This window comes from Myotis myotis, unplaced genomic scaffold (assembly GCF_014108235.1).
Source record: "Myotis myotis isolate mMyoMyo1 unplaced genomic scaffold, mMyoMyo1.p scaffold_m19_p_3, whole genome shotgun sequence".
Lineage (NCBI taxonomy): Eukaryota > Metazoa > Chordata > Mammalia > Chiroptera > Vespertilionidae > Myotis > Myotis myotis.
This window is the reverse complement of record NW_023416335.1, coordinates 162,790,668-162,816,446: the sequence shown is the minus strand read 5'-3', so window position 1 is coordinate 162,816,446 and position 25,779 is coordinate 162,790,668. Positions and strand designations below refer to the sequence as shown.

The window sequence follows — 25,779 nt, the reverse complement described above, 5'->3', positions numbered from 1 at the left end:
TGTAACAGATCTCTAGCTGCATGAAGTTATCTGATTCAGGCTCTTCAGGTATCGAAGCAGACATTAAAGTGCTGTGAAGAATTTTTAAAGTGCTATATAAATATAAGGACATACAAAAAAGGGAAGATATTATATGCAAATAAAAAAATAAATACAATTATAATAAGTAATTACTCTTTCTCATTATGCAATATTGAACTTCTGTGAAGCTATATGTACATTAATGGAATTCTACTGGAATTGAATTGGGAAAATTTACATTTCAAGAAACTATTAAATTTCACTTCTTTTTAAATTAAGTCATATAATGTTTTAGAATACATGTAGTTATTAAAAAGGTTCCATCATATGTAAACTAATATTAACTGACAATATGAAATACAATGGCTGCAACTGCATTAAAGCATAGCTTGTACAGTGAAAAGAAAATAGGATACAAATGGAATTTCTGCTCAGATTCCTCTTCCAGTGTAAAAAATTTACATCTAAAGCACTTTTACCTACTGTGAAACAAAGACATCTTCATTAATGGAAATAATCATCCCATGATTTATCTATGTAGATCTGGATGGTCACAAACCACGCTTGTTTAAAACAATCCATCCTTGTGGCATGAAACCAGATACTCTTACTGTGCATGATGACAGCACTTTACTTGCAAGCTCTCTCCTATTCAACTAGCATCTTGTCTTTAAAGCCGGAAAAGCTGGCAGGGCAAGGATGGTTATCTCTGTATTGCATATGAAGAAACCAATGTCTAGAGAGATAATATTGCCTAATATTACACAAGTTAGCCAGGCTGAGGCTACAACCTACTCTTGGATGCTTTTTTTTCATGAGGTGACAGCACTTTCCAGAATCTTAGTCATTACCTATTATAAAGAACAGGTAGCTCCTCTAGTAGTTCTTGGTTCAGGTCTTCAAACACAAGCTGGGCTTTGTTGAACTCTTCATCTGCCTGGTTGGTAAAAGAGACAGGACAATTCTCCTCAATCTTGAGCCCCAGGATAGACGCTGCTGCTTTTATCCTTTCAGGGACCAGGCTTACTTGGAACCATGCCTCTCCTCAGAGCCATGCCCTCCCCAGCCTTGACTCTCTGGCTATCCTTAGAGCATCAGTGTCAGAGGAAACAGGGACTTCCTTCAGGACCCTGGAGGTGGAATTTATCATTTCCTAAACCTAGTGTGACTGGGGAGGCTTTACCAGGCTTTTTTTTTTTTTTTTACCTTGGCAATCTTGGCCTCATCTTTCTTCTTGGCATTCTGCACCGCCTCCAAGTGGTGTCGGGCACTGTCATAGTCCACGAGTTTCCGACCCCTCTTGGCAATTCTTTCCTAACCCAGAATCATGAGAAAAAGCCTTGATATTCTTCAGTGGCCAGGAAGTAGGTAACAGAGTATCAAACAGAGAGGCAAGATTCCTGGGTCCTATTACCAAATTTCAAGTTCTAATATGCTTTTGTACCCAAGGGATCTCCCTTATCTGGAAAGAATGGGAGTTTTCAGGGGGAAGTAAAGGGCATTCCCACACTTGGAGGCCTGCATTAAATATTAACATTTCCTACGAACTCACTAGTAACTAGTTCAGCCTCTGGGATAAGTGGTCTTGAGACTCCTATGAAATTGAAAGGCAGGAGTTTTGGATTTTATGCCCAACCCTGCCATTGATTAGCCTTGTGACCGAGGGCAAGGCCCATCTCTTGTGAAGCCTCAGTAGCCTTATTTGTCTTTTGGTGTTATTTTAAAGATCAAATGCTGAATATGAAGTGCTTTGAAAATCCTAAAGCACAATAAAAATATTATGACCACTGAGAGTCTCCTCAATCTCATCCAAACTACAAAGTATACTGTTATTGACCCGTCTCATTCTTTCAATCACAGAATTTGAAAGGATCTTAACAATTATTTGGTACACGTTCCTATGCAATACATGAACTATCTCTACAATTACTAAATTAAGAAGTACTTTGACTTCTGTTTGAACAGAGAATAGACAACCCACTATCTTATAGTATACTAGGGGCCCGGTGCACGAAATTCGTGCACTGGGTGTGTGTGTGTGTGTGGGGGGGAGAGTGTCCCTCAGCCCAGCCTGCCCCCTCTCACATACTGGGAGCCCTCAGGTGTTGACCCCCATCACCCTCCGATCGCCTGATCGGCCCCTTGCCCAGGCCTGACGCCTCCGCCAGAGGTGTCAGGCTTGGACAGGGGACCCCCATCTCCCCCCGATCACTGGCTCTGGCCCCCGCCCAGGCCTGAGGCCTCTGGCCCAGGAATCATGCCTGGGCAGGGGACCCCCATCTCCCTCTGATCGCTTGCTCCACCCCCCGCCCAAGCCTGACGCCTCTGACCCAGGCTTCAGGCCTGGGCAAGGGGACCATCATATCCCCCCAATCCCCGGCTCCACCCCCCACCCAGGCCTGATGCCTCAGCCAGAGGAGTTGACCCTCATCACCCTCCGATCACCAATCACCGGATCGGCCCCTTGACCAGGCCTGAGGCCTCCGGCAGAGGTGTCAGGCCTGGGCAGGGGACCCCCAGCTCCCCGAGGTTGCAGGCTCCGCCCCTGCCCAGGCCTAACGCCTCTGGCCTAGGCGTCTGGCCCGGGCAGCGGGGACCTGCAGTGGCAGCGGGGGGCGCCGCGATCGTGGGCTTCGCTTTAGGCCCAGGCAAGGGACCCCTAGCTCCTGGGACTGCCAGCTTCGACCGTGCCCAGCTCCCATCGCTGGCTCCACCCCTACTTCCTGCTATCACTGGCCAGGGCTGCAAAGGCGCCTGATTCTCCGATCATGGCTGGGGGGCAGGGCAAAGGCGGCCCCGGGGCTGCCTTTGCCCTGCCCCCCAGCTCTTAGCTCCCCCCTGGGTTTCAGATCACTGTCAGTGGCAGGGGGCTTCTTCCTGCTTTCCCTTTCGCCTCCCTGCGTTGTGCCTACATATGCAAATTAGCCGCCATCTTGTTGGCAGTTAACTGCCAATCTTAGTTGGCAGTTAATTTGCATATAGCCCTGATTAGCCAATGAAAACGGTATTGCCGTACGCCAATTACCATTTTTCTCTTTTATTAGTGTAGATTCCATTTTACTTCGTTTTGGGAAAGCTCTAACTATGGGAAAATTAAGGCTCCCTCTCATTTCTTCCTATTAATCTAAAATTAGTGCCTGGCAGACTAGGTGATATTAATTGAATGAATTCTAATTCTGCTTTCTAGAACTGTTTAGAACAGGTTCACTTCCTTTTTCAACTAACAGACTTTCTAATATTTGCAGATAACTATTATGACTCCTTCTGCTTCTCTACAATAAACATCTTTTAGTCTCATTAGCGGTTTCAAACAACTAAAAGGGATGCTCTAACCTGGATCTAGTTTAAAATCAGTCCAAATCTAGTTCACTGAAATCTAAGTCTAAACATAACCCCCACACTACCTTTAACCCTCCACCCTAACCTCTTGACTAACCCTCAACTTTAATCCTTCTCCTAACCTACTCAACTTTGTTCCTAACCACGGGCTCTAACTCTACTTGTAAGTTTAACCCAATATGGTCTCTTATATGGGCCACTCATAACCCATCCCTGAATGGGTAAATCCAGTGGGTACCTTAATTTCACCAAACTGGGCTACATAGTTTTCCATGGTCCTCAAAGCCTGGTCAGCTAGTTTCTCTTCATAGTCTTCCCAAAGGAGATCATTATTCTGTGGGACAGAGGCAAAGGGGAGTTGTGAGGGTTCCACTTCTCAACAACTGCATACCAGGGAAATACCCAAAGTCTTTCTGCAACGGACTTCCTTGTTTGAGCACTGGGAAGAATCAGATGAAGAAACAGCCCTTCCCCAAGGAACTGCCCTATAAGAGGTTAGACATACATTCAGGGATTAAAACAGGAATAGATGGTCAGAGTATTGGACTCTAGTGCTTGAAGGATAGGTAAGTTTGGGAGTAAATAATTACATGAAGTTAGATTTCATGAAACCTTCCATAAGGTTTTAAAGAGGGGAAAAGGGTCAAAAACAGAGAGTCCACAGATTAGGGAAAACTTGTTTCTACCTTCAGAGTTGCAGTTTTTTCTTCTACCTGTGACTGAGACTATACAAATGAACAATGTGAACTGGCTCGTGCCCTTGACCAGAACCAAACCCGGGGCCATTCAGTCCGCAGGCCAATGCTCTATCCACTGAGCCAAACCGGCTAGGGCTGGCTCCTTTGTTTTCCTATTTGCTTGATGGAGACGCTAAGGTGATGTTGAAATGAGGGCAGGAGTGAGTTGGGAAGAGTTGGAAAGCCCAGAACACTTACCCCTACAATGGCCTTCAGCTCCTCATGACCGTCCCACTCACTGCTGTAGATCTCCTGCAGGGTTTCTGACACTCTCTTTGAGCTTTCATGCATTACTGAAAGGAGAGAGCTCCATAAAGTTTCCCCAAAGTAGTTTGGAATAATCATACGAGTGACAGGCATATCAGGGGGATAAACTGAGAAGGTTTGGGTTATCAGTGAGGGAAGCTGGCTGGGGCTGGGATAGAAAAAGTTACTCTTCCTTGGCCCTCCAAGTTCCAGGAGTCAGAAGCAAGCAAGCAAGCGATAAAAACCCTGAATACGGTTGGGTTTTTCCCCATCCCCCAAACCTGCCAGAGCTGCATAAAAACCTCTGCATTTTCTCCAGTGCTACAATACCCACCTTTGACTGCACTCAGGAAGTTCTTCAGCTCCTTGTATAGCTTGAGGCCCTCTGCCTGAAAGAGAAATGCCTTTGGTGACTAAAGAGATATATGTGGAAAGACGCTGCAGTGGTCAAAGTATAAAAGTAGCTTAAAAGCAGGGATCAATCCTGAATTTCTTCAAACATTTGCAAATGTAAATTAGCTTTTACTCTCTTTACCAAGAAGTTGTAGGTTGTCTCTTTGGGGCAGTTTTTAAGGGGAAATTGTTCCCACTGCATTGGTATGTCTTCTTTCCCATGTCCTTCCTTCCAGTGAACAAGAGCCTATACCTAAGTTTCTGTTGAAATTCAGTGATCCTCTGGCTTATGCCTTCCTCTCTGGGTAAACTGCTACCATCTTCTGCAGACACCAGACCCTCTTCCTTCTCTGCTCCCTCACACAGGCCATTCTTCTCCTCCCCTAATGTCCTTCTCTGCCTTGGCCCACTTTACCCTTCCCTTCCATCAGCCTCCTGCTTTATACTTTCTTCCAAGGAGCCTCATCATTGACTCTCCTGTTCCAACCCCAGTGTCCTCACTTAGAGTTCTATGTATCTGCCTGATTCGATCTTTGCTCCTGTGTCTGAATTCTCACTATTTATGCTAGGACTCCCAAGCAGAGATTAGGTCTCTTCCCTCTAAAAACAGAAGGGAGGAGGAGATGAAGGTATCATTTAGGTTTGGCAGTTCAACTCTCAACTCAGTAGATGAGCTACTTTTGTTATAGCTCTGACAAATGTTCATTTAGCCTCTGCTTCTTGAATACCTCCAGCAACCGGACACTCACATAACCTTCTGTTGAGAATGAACTTCATTTTAAAATAGCTCTATCAGAACTTTTGCCCACTGGCCTTACACTGGCCTTCCGTACTCTTGGCAGATATAATTTCTCTTGCACATATGTTTAAAGAGATCTTTCACATGCCCTGGACCAAGTCTTTTTCACAGGTTTCTTCAATTGTTCCTCAGGTGTTTTTTAGAGACCCTTTCCCTTCTGTGTGAAGTCCAGCTTTTAGGAGTTAGATAAGAAGGAAGTTAGAGGCCAGACCATTGACATTTTGGAGCCTGACTTTAGGAGTATGGGACTGGACTGAAAGGCCAGGCCCATGGGTCAGAAGCGTGATCCTCCTACCAGTTCAGGTGATGAAGTTTCTGAGCTAAGATGCATTATTCAGTACATACTTGTGAACTAGTTCATTTGTTTTATTTGCTTGTGCTCATTACTGGGTAGGCCATTGAGCATACCAAAGGTATAAAAAATTTATAGGAGAAAACCTGAAAATTCTATCTAACAACTTAAATTAAAATTTTATGTACATCTTTGAAGTAAAGACCATTATTGTTTAATTTTAGCAGAAAATCTAGATCTACTCAAATAAAGAAAACTGGACTAATTATTTCATTTATCTTCTTGCCTCCAGAGCTCTCCTCTAAGCCAGTCCAAACTTTTCACCATACTTCAGGTTAATAGTCCTCCTCAAGGGGCTGAATACCAGGCTCCAGGGACATGAAAACAAAGATAGTCTCAAGGTAGTCTAACACACTGTCAGAGAGGGGGAAGAACTGGGACTCTGTAGTGTGTCATAGCAAATGAGAATAAAGACAGCAGTAGAGAAATTACCAAAAAGAGTCAGATGCTACAGAGCAGTTAGAATGCAGGAAGAATCTATAAAAGTTACTGGACTTGGTAATGGGAGGTCACTGTTGACCGTGAGAAAGTGTTTCAATAGCATTATGGAGACAAATTTGGTCAGTTAAAAAAAATTCAGAAACACTCAGCATTCACCAGAAAGGATGTCTCACTTCCTCCTCACTTTTTCATTAACAGAAAAAAAGTTTAATAGTCTAACATGTTAAGTGTACATAATAATTGTTTAAAAATCTTTATTGTTGAAAGTATTACATATGTTCCCCTTTTCCTCCTATAGACCCCTTCTAGCCCATCCTCACTCCCACCCAGGCCTTCACCACCCTATTGTCTGTGTCCATGGGTTATGAACATACGCATATAAGTTATTTGGTTGATCTCTTCTCACCCACCAACCATAATACCTTTTAAACATGGCTATGGTAGGTAGGTATAAGTTTGGGAGTTTTGCAAATGTGATAACCCAGGTTTTAAAAAGTTCTGAGTTTTAGGGATTAGAGAAATTAACAAGGATTTAAATTTATTTTTTGAAAGAAAACAATTCGGACTCAACTCTTTACTTCACCGTGAAGATTTGGTCTGAAAAATACATATGTGAGGAACAAAAGCTGATAAAATCTTACATAATTTCTATAAATAAAATTCTTAATTTTTATCCCACTGGATATCATATGGCCTAAAAAACCAGGTCAATAATAAGGCTACCATGTATGATCGTGCAGGTTCTATGCACACTGTTCAATACTAGGGGGAACTATTTATACCATAGTCCATAAAATGTGAATGCCTTCTGCCCTCCATCACACCTCACGAAAGTCCAAGTCCATTTTTGTGTTTTAGAATCAAGCCTCCTCAAAGTTCTTCCTTTATGCTCTTGTTCCCTCCTTTGAGGAGATGAAGTGGTGGTAGTAGGATGCGGGGTGGCGAAAAACACTGAATGTCATTTTATTATTATTATTATTATTATTGTCTAAAGTTTTACATATGTCTTCTTTTTCCCCAATTGACACCTCCCCCGCCCCCCAGCCATTCCCACCCTGGGCAAGTCCCCACTGCCCCAGTGCCTGTGCTGAATGTCATTGTATTTCTCTGACCTGTCTTTCCTGAAATGTCTCCAGGCTAAATCACCCCAGGTTCTCACTTGTCTGGGAGTCAAATACTTGTTTCTGCCACCAACTAGCAAGTTATTCTGCTTCTCTGGCTTTAGTTTCCTCATCTATAAATGCCGGGTAAGGCGATGTTTAGCTCTAAATCTTTGTATCGCTTCTGCTCTCTGAAGCCTTGTCAAATTCCTGGCAGCACTATAAAGAGTCTGAGTTAGTCCCTCCCATCCCTATACAAACAGTCCCAGCCCTCAGTTAATGAACCACTCACTCTGGAAGCTTCTCCTAAGCACGCAGGTAGGTAAACAGAGCTATGTTCTCTAGGAGACTGGGGTAGTGAGGATAAAGAAGGCCCCAGTCCTGGGGTTCCCTACCTGCTGGAGAAAAATGGACCAGAGAAACCCAAACATTCAGCAAAATAAGTAAATAGCATGACCAACCTTGAGCAAGTGCTGAAAGTGTTTGATCTAATGGAGGTCCAGAAGGGGGAAGATAAAGCTAGACTGTTAGATTGGATTTTAAAGGCAATGATTTGGAAGCAGCTCTCAGCTACCAGAAATAAGGGATTAAAGTACTGCTTGGGAAAAAAGAATTCTTCCTATATAATATGTTGTGGAGAGAGGGAAAAGAGGGAAGCAAGTGGAGCCCTCAAAGAAAAATTACCTATGGAAATTTGATTAGGAACCTAGGCAAGTGCAAGACCTTGAAATCAGGTTGGAAAGTTTGGGAGTGATATTTTTTTTATTAACAAAAAGTTTACCTACAAGTTGATTGTGGATGAGGAAAAGGGCACGTGACCAACTGGTCCAATGTCCAGAATGCTTAACTTTCAATCTCTGGCCTTGTCCTTTTTCCTCCTGTTCGTCTTAGCCACTCCAGGTCCAGCCTCGGACCTGACTGTATTATCACTCTCTTTCTTCTTAAACTGTGAGAGCCTTGAGGGCAGGTATGTTTCTTATCTGGAAGTCCCAGCATCCAGCCCAGTGCCCGCATGCAGCAGGCACTCATGAAATAAATGTTTGTTAGATGAACTTTCCAAGCATGTTCAAACATGAGTTACTATAGGTGCAGCATTCTCTCAGGAGAAAAGTTTTTCCTTGTTCCTAATCTAACTCCATTTCATTTCTCAAAAATATTCCCCCTATCAAGTGACATTTAGTTGGTCGGCTCGCAGAGAGAATTCTGAGGGAACTGTCCCATCTGATATTCTTTTTCTTCTTGATGATCCCATCTCTTATCCTTTCTATTCACACATCTGCCATTGCAGCACCATCTTATAAGGCAGAGCGGGAGAGAAAGGACTGAGGGACAGAATGGGCCAAGAGCTGGAAACCTTTCAAAGTGGGTCTCATCTTACTGACTCCTGTTCTTTTTACCCTGGAGTTGAAAGTAGAACAATAACTGGAGTTGAGAAGAGGCCCAGGGAGGCCTTTATTGAGGTACAGGGGAAAAAAGCACAGGTTTTAAGTTTGAATCCTGCAACTCTTATGCTGTTACCTTGATGAAATCATTTCCCTCTCAATCAGATCCTATTTCCCCTCAGAGGAGTTAGACTAGATCAGTGGTTGCCAAATGCTGTTCTCAGAGTGGCTGCTACAGCACAATTACTTAGAGAGCTTAATGTAAAACACAGATTCCCTAGTGAACGAGCACCTATGGCAGTTAATACCACACAAAAAAGGAGACAACTATAATGACGTGCCTCCAGCTGGGAGAATAGAACACCTACAATAATAAATATTCTTCCCACCAACCAAAAGAAACAAAAACAAAAACATGAATCTCATCAAGGCTCTAAATCTATTAATTTTCAGAAAATACAAGTGATAGAGGAACATGTTAAACATACCACGGGGATTCAATCAGCAAAATTTAGACTGCAGGAAAACAACCTAGTATCATCAGCAAATAAACTACAAAGGGAAGGATTAGAAACCTACAGATTAAGAGATTTAATTTTAAGAGATTTAATCCTACCAGACCTGAGGCCCTGAGCCTAACTGTCCCCTATACCTGGGCTCCTGAGCATTAAAGAGAAAAAACCAACATGATATAGAAAAATCTTACATGCAAACAAGTGGTTAGAATAAGATGGAACTTAGAGACATTGTAGAAAATAGGTCTACCTTTCATCTACCTTTCATCTAGCGCCAATATTCCACCTTTGTGTGGAAATTACCGAAAAATCGGTACAGCGGTCTGATAGGGTTAAACATGTCAACCAGTTGCTGATGTAAACCAACTATAAAAAAGACACAATTAAGGGAGTGTGAACATTGACTGGATATTTTATGATATTAAGAAGTTACTGCTAATATTTTTCAATATCACTAAGACATATCTTTTTTTTACATATGTTTTAGTGAGATAGTCAACATGAGCTATCTGAAAAGATATTTGTGTTATTCTGTTAAGTGAAAAAGGCAAGTTATAAAACCATATAAATGGAATAATTTCACTTTTGCAAACCTCTTTTATTTATAGTGGATATATTTAGAAATCATACACATATATAGCAAAATAATTGTAAGGATATAAAACAGTATAAAATAATCATTTTTAAATTAATTTTTTTATTTTTGTACTTTCTGATTTGTTATGAGTAAATGTTTACAGGAAAATATTTTTAGGTGCAAATAAAATATTTTAGGTGATTTTATATATCACAGGGTATTTTTTCCATTGCTTTTTTTTTTTAGAGAGAAAGTGGAAGGGAGGGAGGGGGAGAAGGAGAGAAGGAGGAGAGGAACATTGATGCGAGAGAGCCATATTGACTGGTTGCCTCCCACACATGCCCCAACCTGGGGCAGGGAGCGAACCTGAGACCCTTCAGTGCTCGGGCTGACCAGGAATTGAACCTGAGACCCTTCAGTGCTCGGGCTGACCAGGAATTGAACCTGAGACCCTTCAGTGCTCGGGCTGACGCTGTAACCAGAGAGACACCAGCCAGGTAGGTGATTATATTTTAAAAGAGTCCTTATCTTTAGAGGTCAATAATATAATTTTTTTAAAAATTATTTTTATTGTTTAGAGTATTACAAATGTTCCCCATTTTACTCCCTTTGTCCTCCTACACCCGGTTCCCACCCTACCCCAGACCTTTACCTCACTACTGTCTGTGTCCATGGGCTATGCATATCCATATAATAAAAGTCTAAGTGACCGTTATGGCGGAATGACCAGAACCATTGGTCGCTATGATGTGCACTAACCACCAGGGGGTAGACACTCAATGCAGGAGCTGCCCCCTGGTGGTCAGTGTGCTCCCATAGAAGGAGCACTGCTCAGCCAGAAGCTGGCTCATGGCTGGTGAGCACAGCAGCAGAGGTGGGAGCCTCTCCTGCCTCCACAGCAGCGCTAAGGAGCAGTGAGCTGAGTTGTAAGGAGCAGCAAGCAGATGGGCAGTAAGGAGTGAGGGCTCCCAGACTGCGAGAAGGATGTCCAACTGCCGGCTTAGGACCGCTCCCCTAAGCTGGCAGGTGGACATTCTCCGAGGAGTCCTGGACTGTGAGAGGACACAGGCTGGGCTGAGGGACCCTCCCCACAGTGCACAAATTTCATGCACTGGGCCTCTAGTATGCATGTAAGTTCTTTGGTTAATCTCCTTTCCCCTCTCCCCACAACTCTTCTCTTTCATCTGAGATCTGTCAGTCTGTTCCATGCTTCCATGTCTCTGGATCTATTTCATTTGTCAGTTTATTTTGTTCATTAGCTTCCACATATAAATAAGACATATAAATAAGATCATGTGATATTTGTCTTTCTCTGATTGGCTTATTTCACTAAGCATAATAATTTCCAGGTCTATCCATGATGTCTCAAGGGTAAGAGATCCTTTTTTTTTTTTTTTTTACAGCTGTATAGTATTCCATTGTGTAAATGTACCACCGCTTTTTTATCCTCTTATATACTGACTAGGATCCCAGCATGCCTGGCTCAGCCCCTGATCCCTCTGGCTGTTTCTGGCTGCTTCAAGGCCCGCCCTCAGTTCCTCAAGTTGCCTCAGGCTGGTCCCGCCTTCTCCAGGCGCCTCCCTGTTTCTGCCCTGTCTCAGGAGCAATGTGGCGGCTCCACCCTGTCATGGCACCGGAGGAGAGCGTGGAAGCCTCCTGCCTGCTGCGCTGTGCTCCTTCCCCTGGCAGGTGGGCAGTGGGGTGCTCTGAGTGCAAGCGTGGGTGTTGAAGGACTGGTGAGAGGGGTGCTACGGGCTCTCACCCCCGCCCTCCCCGGCACAGGATGGTCCCACCTCCTCTGGGTGCCTCCCCACTTCAGCCCCATCTCCGGAGCAATGTCCCGCTGCGCACGCGCAGGCAGCCTCCTGCGATCGGTTATGTGTTACGGCGTCCTGATCATTAGCATATTAGCTCTTTATTATTATGAGGGGCACCTGGCCTGTTGAAGTTTTTATAGACAAATAATATACCTAGAATTTGCTTCATAATGATCAAAGATGGGGGAAAGTGGTAGAGTCAGATGAAACAAGATTCCCAGGAGTTGATAAATTATCAAAGCTGAGCGATGGGTACATATGGATTCATCACACAAGTTTTTCTATCTTTGTGTATGTATGAAAATTTCCATTAAAACAAGCTTAAAAGTACAGATTCTCAAGCCCTTCTACCAATGAGCTTGCATTTTAAAATATTCCTAAATGATTCTGATACAGTCTACTGCAGAGTTAGATAATAGCTAATATCCTTTTAATATAATTTTAAAAAATTATTTTGCATACTAGAGGCCCAGTGCACGAAATTCATGCATGGATACGGTCCCTAGGCCTGGCCTGCGATCAGGGCCATCTTCCCCGCTGCTGGCAGCTAGCCCCGGCCCCCCACCACTCACTCCCAGTTTCCTGTTCGCCATCGGGCAATTGGAGCCTGCTGGCCAGGGGGAGGGACCAAGAGGTTGGCCATTCCATCCACTTGCTGGCCCTGTCCCCGGGGAGACCAGCAGGGTGGGGGCCTTGGCCTGGTACCACCCGCATCCACCACCATCTACCTCTGGTTCCCCATTCCCCATCGAGTGATCGGAGCCTGCCGGCCGGGGGAAGAGACCAAGAGGTTGGCCAGCAGGCCCTGATCAGATGATCAGGGCCTGTGGGGTGGGGACAGCTCCTGTGTTGAGCGTCTGCCCCCTGGTGGTCAGTACATGTCATAATGACCGGTCGTTCTGCCATTCGGTTGATTTGCATATTACCCTTTCATTATATAGGATAATTTGACTAACTGATGTTGAACAATAAAAATTTTGGCTGCGCCCTAGCTGGTTTGGCTCAGTGGAGAGAGCGTCAGCCTGCGGACTGAAGGGTCCCAGGTTCAATTCCAGTCAAGGGCACATGTGGCCCTGATCCCCAGTGGGGGGCATGCAGGAGGCAGTCAGTCAATGATTCTCTCTCATAATTGATGTTTCTATCTCTATCTCCCTCTTCCTTCCTCTCTGAAATCAATTAAAAAATATTTTGGCTGGTTTTTGTCCCTGGTTCCTGGGAAGTAAGTCCCAAATACTTGGGATTTCCTGAGTGATAGGAGTGTCTTTATTATTCATGGTGGGCCTCTCAGATCATACCTCAGGACGGTAGCAGTTCAGGCTGGAAAGATGAACCATGAATTAGAGGGTTAGGACTCTGAGACAGGTGATATCAGCCCAACCTCTAGGGGAGGGGAGGAGAGGGATACTAGATATTAAGTTCAATCACATGGTCAATGATTCACTATGCAATGAAATCACAATAAAAACTGTATAGACACCTGAAGCTCAGGTAATATTCCTTGGTTGGTAATTCTAGATCAGGTTGTTGGGAGGGTGATATGTCTTGTGGACACAGAAGCTTCACATCTGGGACCCTCTCAGACCTCACTGAATATGTCTTCACTTGGCTGGTCTTAACTTGTATTCTTTATAATAACACTGTAATTGTACCTAGAACACTTTCCTAAGTTCTGTGAATCATTCTAGAAAATTATGGAAGCTGAGCAGCTAATAGGAAGCCCAAAATTTATAGCCAGTTGGTCAGAAATGCAGACGGCCAGGAAACTCTGGAGTTTGTGCCTGGTGTCTGAAGTAAGGCAGTGTAGTAGGGGACTATGCAATGTAACTGGACATTTGTTTAAGTTAACAACTCCTTTCTACTAAAAGAGTGGGCCACAATCTCCAAGACTAATGTAAGAATTAAATGAGATGTGTGTAAAGCACTGTGCATGATGCCTGGCATATGGAGATGAAAAATCAAATATCCCATGGAAGGCTAAACCTCTGTTATCCACTTCTTAATGTAAATTTTCTACATAAAATTACCCATGCTATCCAGTGAAGACAGAAGGAACAGTGAGAACAGAAGGTGTTGGTGAGAATGACAGGTGAAAAGATGGAGGTATTATTTTAGAATAAAGGGTTTAAGTAGAGTATGTAGATGTAGTGAACAAAGAGGCCACAAGGAAAACATGAGGCTATTGAGATAAGAAGAGTCCTAGGGTGGAAGAGAGGCACCCTGGGAAGTAAATAAGGTGACAGGGGCTCATTTTGATTTTGTCTAAGGACCTAGTGATGCCACTGTACCCTGGGGGAACCACTAAGAGAAAAGAACACTTATCTGCCCACCTGTCCCCAGAACCCAGGGTCAGCAGGAGCAGGAAAGGTAAGTTCCTCTGGTTCCAGGACAAGGATAAGCAGCACCGATGGCCCTTACACCTGGGGAAGATGAGTTACTAGGAATGCTTTCTGATTTGAAGAACATGCTGTTCCTCTACCACTTAGCCCTCTAAGCTCCCCTTCCCCACCCTCCAGATTACCTGTTGTTGGTAAAAGTTGTTGGCACTTTGTTCAAACCGTTCATCTTTGGTTTCCACAGTTTTCCCCAACTTCTGCAGTACCTGGGAATATAAGTCAGAGAGGCCCATAAGGTTTTATATAGTCAAGTCTCTCTTATCTGTTGGCTTCACATAACCCTGGCTTCGCTCAGAGTTTCAGATGCAACTAAAGGGCCACTGTACTCATATCAGCCCAACAGAATTAGGTATATAGCACATTGCTGAATACATAATCATATTGCATGGCTCTTTTCACATTGGATACTCTTAGGGATATGCAGCAGTGTGCTAGAGGATATACATATATAAAGCCCCAAATAAATAAGGTATATATTCCTGGAATGACATTGTTATTTATTTATAGTGTTCTTTGCAAGGGGATGGGGAAAGTATTATATTAAAACAACAATTAATACCCAGGTCGGTGTGGTTCAGTGGATAGAGCATGGACTGCACACTGAAAGATCACAGGTTTAATTCCAGGTCAGGGGCACATACCTGGGTTACAGGATTTTTGTTGTTTGTTTTTTAAATATATTTTTATTGATTTCAGAGAGGAAGAGGGAGAGATAGAAACATCAATGATGAGAGAGAACCACTGATGGGCTGCCGGCTGCACACCCTGCTGGGAATCCAGCCCACAACCTGGGCATGTGCCCTTGATCGTAATCGAACCTAGGACCATTCAGTCCACAGGCTGACGCTCTATCAACTGAGCCAAACCGGCTAGGACAGGGTTGTAGGTTGATGCCTGGCCCCAGGTTGGGGTGCAGGTTGGGGTGCATGCTAGATTCAACCAATTGATATGTTTCTCCCTCCTCCTCCTCCTCTTCCCTTTTACTCTTTCCACAAATCAATGGAAAAAAATATCCTCAACAACAAAAAAAAGTAAAATGTGCATGGCTTTTAAAGACATAGCATGATCCATTTTTCACTTGAGAAAGTCTCTTCCAGCCATAGCCCAGGTTCCCCTAGATAGATGAGGTCAGAGAGGTGCACAGGGGACTCCTCCCTTCTTTAAGAAGCCCTGATAAAATGCATTTAAAACTCAGCTAAAAGTAATGCTATCCATGTTTATTTCCTCTCCACCGGGAACCTGAGAGCTAAATATTATTCCGGTCTTGGTGCTAATGAAAAGGACATGGAAATGAAAAATGTACAGTACCCGTTTTCATAGGGGACACACACATAAACAAATAAGAAAGTCCTGCCTCTTCTATCTGTGACCCATTTTGAAAGGAGGTACCACCAACCTTAGGTCCAAGTTGGAATATCAGGAGTTTCCTGCCCTCAATTCCTTCTCTCTCATCTCCTTCCTTGAATCTCTCAACATACCCATCTCTGAAAATCATCCCATGCTTTCTAGTCTCATTGCCATAGCTTCAGCCCAGGTCCTGATTGTTTCTCACCTGCTCTGCTATAATAGGCCTATCATGCTGCTACTTAAAACCTTCTAATGATTCTCCATTTATCTTCTCAAAAAATTGTTATTACATACCCATTATGTTTCTGTAAGTTATAGTTCAAGCTCTAGCATGCATGCAGTTCTCGATGATCTCTACTCACTTAGCCCCAGCTCTCATAGTTCCTTCTTCCTGTAGGCGCCTCCCCCCACCCCCCTCCCGCAACACTTTATTGGTTTCCTGAATAAGCCATATTTCTGCTTGTAGATGCTGTGCCCTCTTGCTGGAATGTTCTTCCCCACCTTGGCTGTCAGGCCACTATCTAAAAAACTCAATTCATAATCTATATTCTTTGTGACAATCACATCTACTTCATCTTATTAATCAAGTTAATCACTCCCTCCTAAGCACTTACAACTTCTGTACCTTATATGCACTTCTGTTATTGTTTTATTATTTTGTTTTTATATGTCTATGCCTCTTTCTAAATTGTGAGCTCCCTGAGGATTGGGTACTTGCCTTACTTATTTAGATTTCTCAGTATCCAGCAAACAGATACTTAAAACTTATAACAGGAAGGAGAGTAAGACTGATATAGGAGAGGCCAAATGCCGGGCCTTTAAGATTTTTTTGTTGTTGTTAATTCTCACTGGAGGATACTTTCCCATTTATTTTTATTTTATTTTATTAAAATATTTTTATTGATTTCAGAGAGGAAGGGAGAGCAATAGAAAGATAGAAACATCAGTGATGACAGAGAATCATTGATTGGCTGCCTCCTGCACGCCCCCTACTGGGGGCGGGTAGAGCCTGCAACCCGGGCATGTGCCCTTGGCCGGAATTGAACCCAGGACCCTTCAGTCCATGGCCAGATGCTCTATCCACTGAGCCAAACCGGTCAGGGCAGGAAGATTCTATTCTTAATCTGGGGGTTAGTGTCTCTCACTTCTGGAGCTTTCTCTATAATGGTTAAGATTAAGGACTCTGGAATCATACAGATAGATATATGCCCCCCATCTTGGCCTTTCCACTTACTGGATGGATATAAACCTTTGGGCAAATCACTTAAACTCTTGAGCCTCAGTTTACAGAACTCCCTTTCCCCTATTAAGATAATAGTATCTCCTGGGGTTGGTGGCAGAATTGAATATTATACATATAAGTGGCTTTCACAGTGCTGCCCGAAGGTGAGTACTCAAAACAAATCCACTAGCACTATGTCTAGTTCCACCCCCTCCCCTATTTCCTTTTCAGTTTAACCTTATGAGTTTGTCTGTCTCTAACTCCACTTTACTTAACACCCAGCCCTGGGTGTGCAGAGTAGGCCATCTTCCTTGGCTCCACCCTCTCCCCCTAAGAAAGTTGCAAAACCACCTTGTTTAGTGATTAACACAGCTCTCACTTCCTTCCTGCTACCCCTCCCTTCCTTTGCTTGGGGCATAATTCTTCTTAGGTGGAGAAGGCTGAAAGGATAGAGTCCACTGAGTCTAGAATCAACATGGCAAACTACAAAGCAGACCTATGTTCCCAATGCCCCAAAGGCTCAAGGCAAGAAGGCTTGGAAGGTGTGGGAGTGTGTGTGCTGAGGGAACACTCCCACCTTCAATTCTGAAACTGAAAAGTGAGTATTATCACCCTGGAAACATAACCCAGTGCCCTGGGCCCAAAGTCATTTGTTGCCATAAGCAATGGGGCCAGGAACATAGATACTTATGTTGTAGATGTTCTTTCTTAACTAGAGTTCCTTGAGGGAAGTGGGTGTACACATGCTCCACAGATGTTTGTTGAAAGAATTAGTAAGTTCTATCTCAGGATCACTTCCTAGTAAAGGCCCACGTAATGCCAATCCCTGAAGTCCTGCACTGAAAATTCTGACCCAGTTTGTTTGGCTTAGCAGCTGGAAAGGTAGAATATGGATATTTAGGCAGAAAGAGCAGAGACAAGAGAGAAAGTAAATGTGGCAAAATGTTAACAATTGGTGAAACAGGTCAGGAATATTCTAGTGTTCATTGATTTACATTCTGTGTAAGTTGAAGTGGGAGGGTAAAGCTTTAAAAAAAAATCACTGCAGATATGTTTGGTACCTATAGTTCCTCACCATGACCTTTCCCCATAATCATTTATTATATCTTAGTTAATTCTCTCAGTTGGGGTAATTTGAATAGGGCCTACACATTAGATATTATGAAATTCTGTTGCATTTTTTTTTCTTAGGTGTGATAATGATACTGAAGATATGTAAGAAAATTTATTTTCAGGATATATGCTAAAGTAGGCTCTCTTTAATATGGCCCTAATATACTTCCCAGCCTTTTCTCCCACCACTCCTTGCCTAGAAGGATTTCCAGAAGCCATGCCTGGCTTATGTTGGCATTCCTCATCTCTTGCCTAAGGAACTACTAATTAGCCAGAATTCCTATTTCACATTCAGACTCCACTACAAAACCTCCCTCAATTCTCCTCAATCTTTCTGTCTGAATTCCCACTGAGGTGCAGCTCTCTTAGGTCACTTATTTTACCTTTAAAAAACAAACAAAAAAAAACAGATTGTAAGCTCTGACAGGCAAAAGTGCCTCTTACTCATCTCTAAATTCCCTCCTGGGTCCAGCCAGGTATCCTGGACAAAGGAGTTTTTCTCTAAATATTGTTGATTGAACCATCTGAGATACATGTTGAATAAAAGTCAACAGAGGGAAAAGAGCAACAAAGGAGTGGGCAGTTAGAGATCTGAGTCTTCCACAGAGATATCACAAACAGTTGGTGAAAGCATTAGCGTGAAATGTGAAAATGTATCATCTTGCAAAAACACAATAAAGCGAGTTTGAACTGTCTCATGTTGAGTCTGGATGGGAACTGGAAAATAACACAAGAATGCTTCCCCTCCATCGTGTTTAACAGTCACCAGACCTTCACGCCTAGTTTTTCAGAGGAGGTGGTCTGAGCAAAAGGTGTTCCTACTCCCAGCTTTGCTCCTGAGAAAAGATCAGAAGGAAGTGGGCAGGCCAGCAGGAAGTGGGGAGGCACAGATGTCCGAGTGGTTTATCGGGAACCTTGCAGAGAGCAGCCTGAGTTTGGCATCCAGAGGCAAGACACCTGGGTTCCAGTGATAGTCCTGCCACATGCCAATCTCTTTTGAGCCTTGTTTCCTCATTTCTAAAATTGGGATACTAATAGCATGCTTAAGGGTTGAAAAGATGAAGTGAAATCATATTATGACTATGTTGGCTCCATAAAGGGAAAGATCATGTCTTTCTTAGTGGGCACTTGATATTGGACACATTTGACTATTTGACATGTTAGTTATTACATACTACTGAGAAGAGTACAGCCAACTGCTTATAGAAAGATTGCAAAGTTTCCTAGGGAGTCCTTTCTTTTGACTGTAACTTTCGCCGTCTTTATCTTGCCTTCAACAACTTCCCATTCAACCATAGAAAAATAAAAATAACTTCCCAAGACTCAAGAACTCTGGCAGGCTGAGTAAGCTGAGCTCCGCCCCACATCCCAAGCCGTTCCCTCTCTGTCCATGCATGCAGTATCCACTATCTTTAAAGTGCCAGCTGAACTGTCCAATTTCTGCCTGCCCTTCTGTCTAAGTTCAGAGTATTTTCTTGTTTTCTGCAACAACTTGGGAATTCCCCGGGGCAGATTTGAGTTTGTCCCTCCCTCTGCCTTCTCAGGGTTCAGACCAGGAAAAACAGTGTGTGCCTGGTCAGCTGGTTCTCCCTTTGGGAGGCCTTAGACCAGCTGTGGGCAAACTACGGCCCGCGGGCCGGATCCGGCCCATTTGAAATGAATAAAACTATTGAAAAAAAAGACCGTACCCTTTTATGTAATGATGTTTACTTTGAATTTATATTAGTTCACACAAACACTCCACCCATGCTTTTGTTCCGGCCCTCTGGTCCAGTTTAAGAACCCATTGTGGCCCTCGAGTCAAAAAGTTTGCCCACCCCTGCATTAGACACTGGTTCAAAGAGCCCTCTCTCCCCTTCTCACTTTAGTGTCCTTACCATGTTGAGTTTCCAAATCACTGAACGCCAAATCGCTCGTTTTACAAATGCAGAATCTGAAGTGGGCAGAGCAGGGACATTATTTACCTAAGGCTTAGGACTCCATGCTTAGAAAAGGAGAGAAATCCCAAAGCAAGGGCATAGTGTTGATAGGGTAGATGAGCACAGAAGGTGAAAGAGTTAAAGTCAATTTCAATATCTTTTAAAAATAACTATTATCCCTAGTTTTCATCTTTTGGGTTTTCTTTTTGTTTTTCCAACCCCTAGTATAGCTAGCCTTCCCCTCTTCTCTAGTACCTCCTGTTTCTCCACTGTTTCTAACCAGACCTTAGACCAGGGGTGGGCAAACTTTTTGACTCGAGGGCCACAATGGGTTCTTAAACTGGACCGGAGGGCCGGAACAAAAGCATGGGTGGAGTGTTTGTGTGAACTAATATAAATTCAAAGTAAACATCATTACATAAAAGGGTACGGTCTTTTTTTTTTTTTTTTTTTTTAGTTTTACTCATTTCAAACGGGCCGAATCCGGCCCGAGGGCCATAGTTTGCCCACGGCTGCCTTAGACTCTGATCTCTATGAATCCGATCTGTAACAAGACAGCCTTTTGAAGGCCGAAACCATGATCAAGGTGAAGTTAGGGCAAGGTGATGTCACAGTCTAGCCACACAATGTCCCCTTTCCTCTGCTTTTTCACAGGAACCAGCATCTCCCCGCCCTCCCTCTTCCACTGTGAGCTTCTTAAAGACAGGAACTGTATCTACATTCCATCAAGTCTCTGTTAATCATCTCATGTGGGAGCGCTGGTTGCCTTTAATCCTTCCAGGACCCAAGCCAGTGCTCTGCCTTCAGAAGATGACAAAAATATGCCAATTCTTCAGCATGTGGTATTCATCCAAATGCTTCTAAGACCACGACCCCTTAGAAAACCACAATGCTATGCCCGGTCCTTCTCTCTCTCCCTCCCCCTTTTCTTCTGGCTTATTTATCTTCCCAGACCATCTCATCTGCCAGAGTGTTGACCCGGGGGCAGGAGTCGAGGTTAGAGGCAAAGAAAACCCTCTGGGTAGGCAGACACAAGAATGTCATTACGTGTGTGAAGTGTCCACGTACTCCACATAGGCAGGCACGTTACAGACCGACACCTGCCTACCCGCTAGGGCTGGAGTAGGACCACCAAGAGCGAACCAAGGGCACAACGCAAAGGGAAGCACCTTCATCAGCCCGGACGGGACAGGAAGCAGACACGGCTGCTCTTACAACAGCTCTTAGACAGCACCCGGGGGCCAGGCGGGGCGAGGGACAGACTCCTGCAGCAGCGGTTCTCAACCTTCTGGCCCTTTAAATACAGTTGCTCATGTTGTGACCCAACCATAGAATTATTTTCATTGCTACTTCATAACTGTAATGTTGCTACTGTGATGAATCGTAATGTAAATATCTGATATGCAGGATGGTCTTAGGCGACCCCTGGGAAAGGGTCGTTCGACCGCCAAAGGGGTCGCGACCCACAGGTTCAGAACCGCTGTCCTGCAGAATGGCTCGTCCTTGCACTCCAGTCCAAGCCCCCCGGGGCACAGGGCAGCACGGCGGGCCATTTCCGTGTCATGACTTTGAGGGAATCACCGCCTTGGAACCATCCATGTCATCGTCTGTGAAACCCCGTCCCTGCTGAACTGCCAGGTCAGCACTGCGCCCAGCCGTCCGATGTCAGGTTCCTCCCCTCCTCTCTCCTGGGTCAGCCCGAGCGTTAGGGCTCCTGGAGAGGCTGCTGTCGCCCACCGTCGCCCTCCTGGCCCAGATGGGGAGATTTCTGCCTCTCCTCGAGTCTGCCTGTTTTCATAGGCGCCCCTCCCCGCTCCTGCTTCCCCGAGGCGGCCGGACCCTTCTCGCAGCCCAGGCCTCGGGCCCCTCTGGACGCACCGGCCTCGGGCCTCGCTCCGGCGGCGGCGGGCCTTACCTTCTCCTGGGCCCGGCTGAACTTCTTCTGGACCTGCTTGGCGAACAGGCCGGCCGCACCGCCAGCCTTGCCCTCAGCCATCCTGTCGCTCCCCGGGGGCGGCGGCCCTGCCGGAGCCCTGTGGTTTCTGGAGGCTCCTGGGGAGGAAGTGCGGCTCCCAGCATGCCTCGCTCCGCGGGGGCGGGCCGCCCACTTCCCCTGGGCGCTGCCCCTGCGGGGCTGGGCTGTCCGCCCCGGGCCCCTCAGGACCGCCCACCCGGAGGTCCCCCAAGACCACCCAGAGGTCCCCCAAGACCACCCTGAGGCCCCTCAGGATCCCCCCCGAGGCCCCTCAGGAACCCCTCGATGCCCCTCAGGACCACCCGAGGCCCCCCAGGACCACCCCGAGGTCACCCTAAGACCACCCGAGGCCCCTCAGGACCACCCTGAGGTCACCCCAAGACCACCCTGAGGCCCCTCAGGACCACCCTGAGGTCACCCAAAGACCACCCGAGGCCCCCCAGGACCACCCCGAGGTCACCCCAAGACCACCCGAGGCCCCTCAGGACCACCCTGAGGTCACCCCAAGACCACCCTGAGGCCCCTCAGGACCACCCCGAGGTCACCCCAAGACCACCCGAGGCCACCCAAACTCCAGTGCAGCGAGCCTGGACCCACACAGCAGCCACCCTGAACCCTGAAGCCCTCCCTGCCGCCCAGCAGGGGGCGGAGGGGGGCGTGGGGGAGTGAGGTGCGGCCCAGAGCAGCAGGTGAGGGGCCAAGTGGGGACTTGTGGAGCTCAAGGCAGAGGCTGGGCCTGCTGGGAAGAGGCCAGAAACTCGGCGCCCTCAGGCAGTGCTCACTCAGGACCAACTCCAAAGATCTCCAGCCCTAAGGCCTAAGGGATGGGAACACCGGCCCCCTGAACAGTTTTCCAACCGGAGCCAATTAGCAACAACTGCTGGCTCAGGAAAACAAGGAGGAAACAATGGGGTGGGAAATATTGTGATTTTTCACTCAGCAAGAGTATTTATTGTTTGGGTGGCCAAGCAACATGTACTTTCTTATGTCAGGTTACCTATTCTAAAGATGGAAAGCCTCTATCAGAGGGGCTGGCTCTAAGGTTAGAACTGGTAGGGACAGAGTCCACACCTGAATTTGAAAGGGAGGAACAACTGAGGTGGAGACAGAAATGGAGGTGCTCAGGGAAGGAGAGGATCTTATTGAAAGAAGAATGAGGAGGAGCGTATGGAAGCCTGTGCTGGGGATGGAGAGCAAATCTTTCCAGCTTGTTGAACTAGTACAGTGTAACTAGAAGGAAGCAGAATGTGAAGACAGACACAGATTGTGAAAGTTGGGGTGGGACCGCTGCTTTTACAACGGTTGCTTCTCTATGTAGGTCTCCAACAGGAAGTTACTCTCTGACCTGTTGGAGGGGATAGCTGGAAATTAGGACACTAGATTTGGAGGAACCATTTACTCAAGGATTTCTCAGTGCAGATAAAATTCCCTTAAGGAAGGGAAGAGGGTCAAAATACCACTTCCTAAGGAATGGAGAGGGAAACTGGAGGCCTGGGACAAAATTAGAGGCCCTTGTCTATGGTTTTCCAAGGTCATTCCCCAAAGTGGATGTACTACTCTGAGGATCAACCATGTGACTGGCATTGCTGAGTGTTGGGAAGCCAAAGATGAATGAAAAACATTTGATCTTTAACCTCAGATGCTTCATGTCGACAGATGGAGAAAGGTTGGTAATCAGATGATCATAATGTTATGTTACATACTAAAGGCCTGGTGCACAAAATTCGTGCACTGGGGGAGAGGGGTGTCCCTTAGCCCAGCCTGCACCCTCTCCAGTCTGGGACCCCTCAGGGGAAGTCTGACTGCCAGTTTAGGCCTGATCCCTTAAACCAGCAGTCAGACATCCCTTGCACAATCCGGGACTGCTGGCTTTCAACCGCTTGCCTACCTGCCTGATCACCCCCTAACCACTCCCCTGCCAGCCCGATTGACACCTAACTGCTCCCCTGCCAGCCTGATCACCCCCAACTGCCCTCCCCTGCCAGCCCGGTCACCCCTAACTGCCCTCCCCTGCTGGCCTGGTTGCCCCCAACTGCCCTCCCCTGCTGGCCTGGTCGCCCCTAACTGCCCTCCCCTGCCGGCCATCTTGTGGTGGCCATCTTTGACCACATGGGGGTGGCATCTTGTGCGAGGGTGTGATGGTCAATTTGCATATTACCTTTATTATATAGGATGTTATTCATTTATAGAACTAGAGCCAATATTTTCAGGTAATAGATCAATAGAATTCATTCTCAGTGTTATGTGAGGATGGTCTAGAATGAAGAAAATGGAAGGACTTGATGTTGGATGGGGAGACGTGGGGGAGAAGCCCAGAGAATGGTGGTGTTGTGGGGACACCTGAGAGAAGATGGTGATGATAACAGGTGTGTCAATGGCAGAAAGAGGCTAATACCTGTGTCACTCTCAGGAATCTGCAGCATCCTCAGCAGTGCAGCCCAGCCACTGCCTCCCAAGAAACTCTCTTCAGAGCTAATCTCTTGGGAACTGAAATTGGTGGTCACCAAATCATGTAATATTAGAGCACAGACAATCTTTAGAAGTTAACTAGATAGGGAAGTTGAGTCACAGAAAGGACTGGTGGCTTGCCCAAGGTTACCCATCCCTCAGTGTGGAACTGAGATTGGGAATATAAGCATCCTGATCCCAGCCCAGCTTCTTACAGTGTATACACTGTTCTGGAGGCCTCTGCTGACATAGTAGCCTTCAAGTTCCAGGACCTGTCTTAGCCGTTTCTCCTGCTATAATGTTAACTACCCTGGTCCCTCTTGTCTGGTCCTCAGTAACTGCTATAGAAAGTGGCTTCTCAAAATGGGTGCCCCAAGGAAGCCCCGCAGTGAGGTTTGAGGAACTAGCTTCTGTGGGGAAGGGGAAGGAGGATTCTAGGAAAAACCATGGGAAGGACCAACACCACCCTGAGCCCCACAGTGCTCTTTCACTGAATATAAGGATTTTAACCTGGTATATCAGCAGTATGCAGCTCTCTTCATTGTGGTTGGAATTAATGACACCAAGGATGAGATGGCGATTTATAAATTCACCCATAACTATGTGGAAATTTTAGATGAGTACAAGCCAAGTGAGTGAATTAGATATAATGTTTAATTTGGATAACATACACCTTATTTTGGATGAGAAGATATTAAATGGCTGCATTGTAGAAACAAATCGGGCAAGAATTCTTGCCCCTCTACCAATTCTTGATAAGATGTCAGAAAGCTGAATAATGGAAGGCTCTGCCAGGCATCATCGACATAGGAAATGAGAACATGAACATGGAATACCTCTCAACATCTGTAGCCCAAAAGAATCTAGGAGAGCATACATTGCATAATGGGGCATCCTTTCAAAGACATTTTAATCTTCATCCAAGGACATGCTTTCTAAGAGAGAGAGAGAGAGAGAGAGAGAGAGAGAGAGAGAGAGAGAGAGAGAGAGAGGAGAAACAATGATCTGTTACCTCCTACATGTGCCACGACCTGGGATCAAACCCGCAACCTAGGTATGGGCACTTGCCAACTTTTGGTGTACAAAACAATGCTCCAACTAACTGAGCCACACCGGCCAGGGCCAACAACATTTTAAATATGTGTTTTTCACAGTTCCTGAATGGAAAACAAAACTATTTTAAAATATGATGTAGGAAAAAACATTTTCTGTGAGAGATAAATTTTATTTTCTAACCATAAGCATGTCCCCCCCACTAGTTTAAACTCTGTTAAATAAAATTGTTAGTCTCTGCTTCCCTTTGCAAATTAAATTCAGGAATAGCAGCATGAGGTGGGAAGGAATTGTGGCAGTTTTTTATCAGCCAACAAAAATTTAAAATGACTTAAAAAAATAAAAGGTTGCTGCTTCTCTTCCTCTTGGCCTTCTCCTCTCAGCTTACTCTTCAGTCTATGGTAGACCACTCCAACAGACTGAGCCTGGTCAGGATGAGGCAAATTATCAGTTTCCCGGTTCTCTGTGGTTTATAGAAAGAACCCTGGGTCAGGTTGCCTATTTTAGTCTCAGCCTTGAAGTGCTAACTCATACTTAGTTTGAGGATATATATAATTTTTTTTTGAGAAGCACTTGTGAGCATTTAATGA

The 25,779-nt window shown here is 45.3% G+C and overlaps 1 protein-coding gene across 2 annotated transcripts in view; it reads right to left on the bottom strand.

The window, feature by feature from the left end:
- BIN2 (bridging integrator 2) overlaps positions 1-21,764 on the bottom strand; it is a 32,598-nt gene extending 10,834 nt beyond the window's left edge. For both annotated transcript variants that reach the window (XM_036296571.1, XM_036296572.1), the window contains exons 1-7: positions 21,629-21,764; positions 14,238-14,318; positions 4,678-4,732; positions 4,296-4,390; positions 3,599-3,694; positions 1,228-1,335; positions 873-958 (exon numbers count right to left, since the gene is read on the bottom strand). In XM_036296571.1, coding sequence (XP_036152464.1) covers positions 873-958; positions 1,228-1,335; positions 3,599-3,694; positions 4,296-4,390; positions 4,678-4,732; positions 14,238-14,318; positions 21,629-21,709 — 602 coding nt within the window. In that variant the 5' untranslated portion in view covers positions 21,710-21,764. The remainder of the gene's footprint in view (positions 1-872; positions 959-1,227; positions 1,336-3,598; positions 3,695-4,295; positions 4,391-4,677; positions 4,733-14,237; positions 14,319-21,628) is intronic.
- Between the last annotated feature and the right edge of the window lie 4,015 nt (positions 21,765-25,779).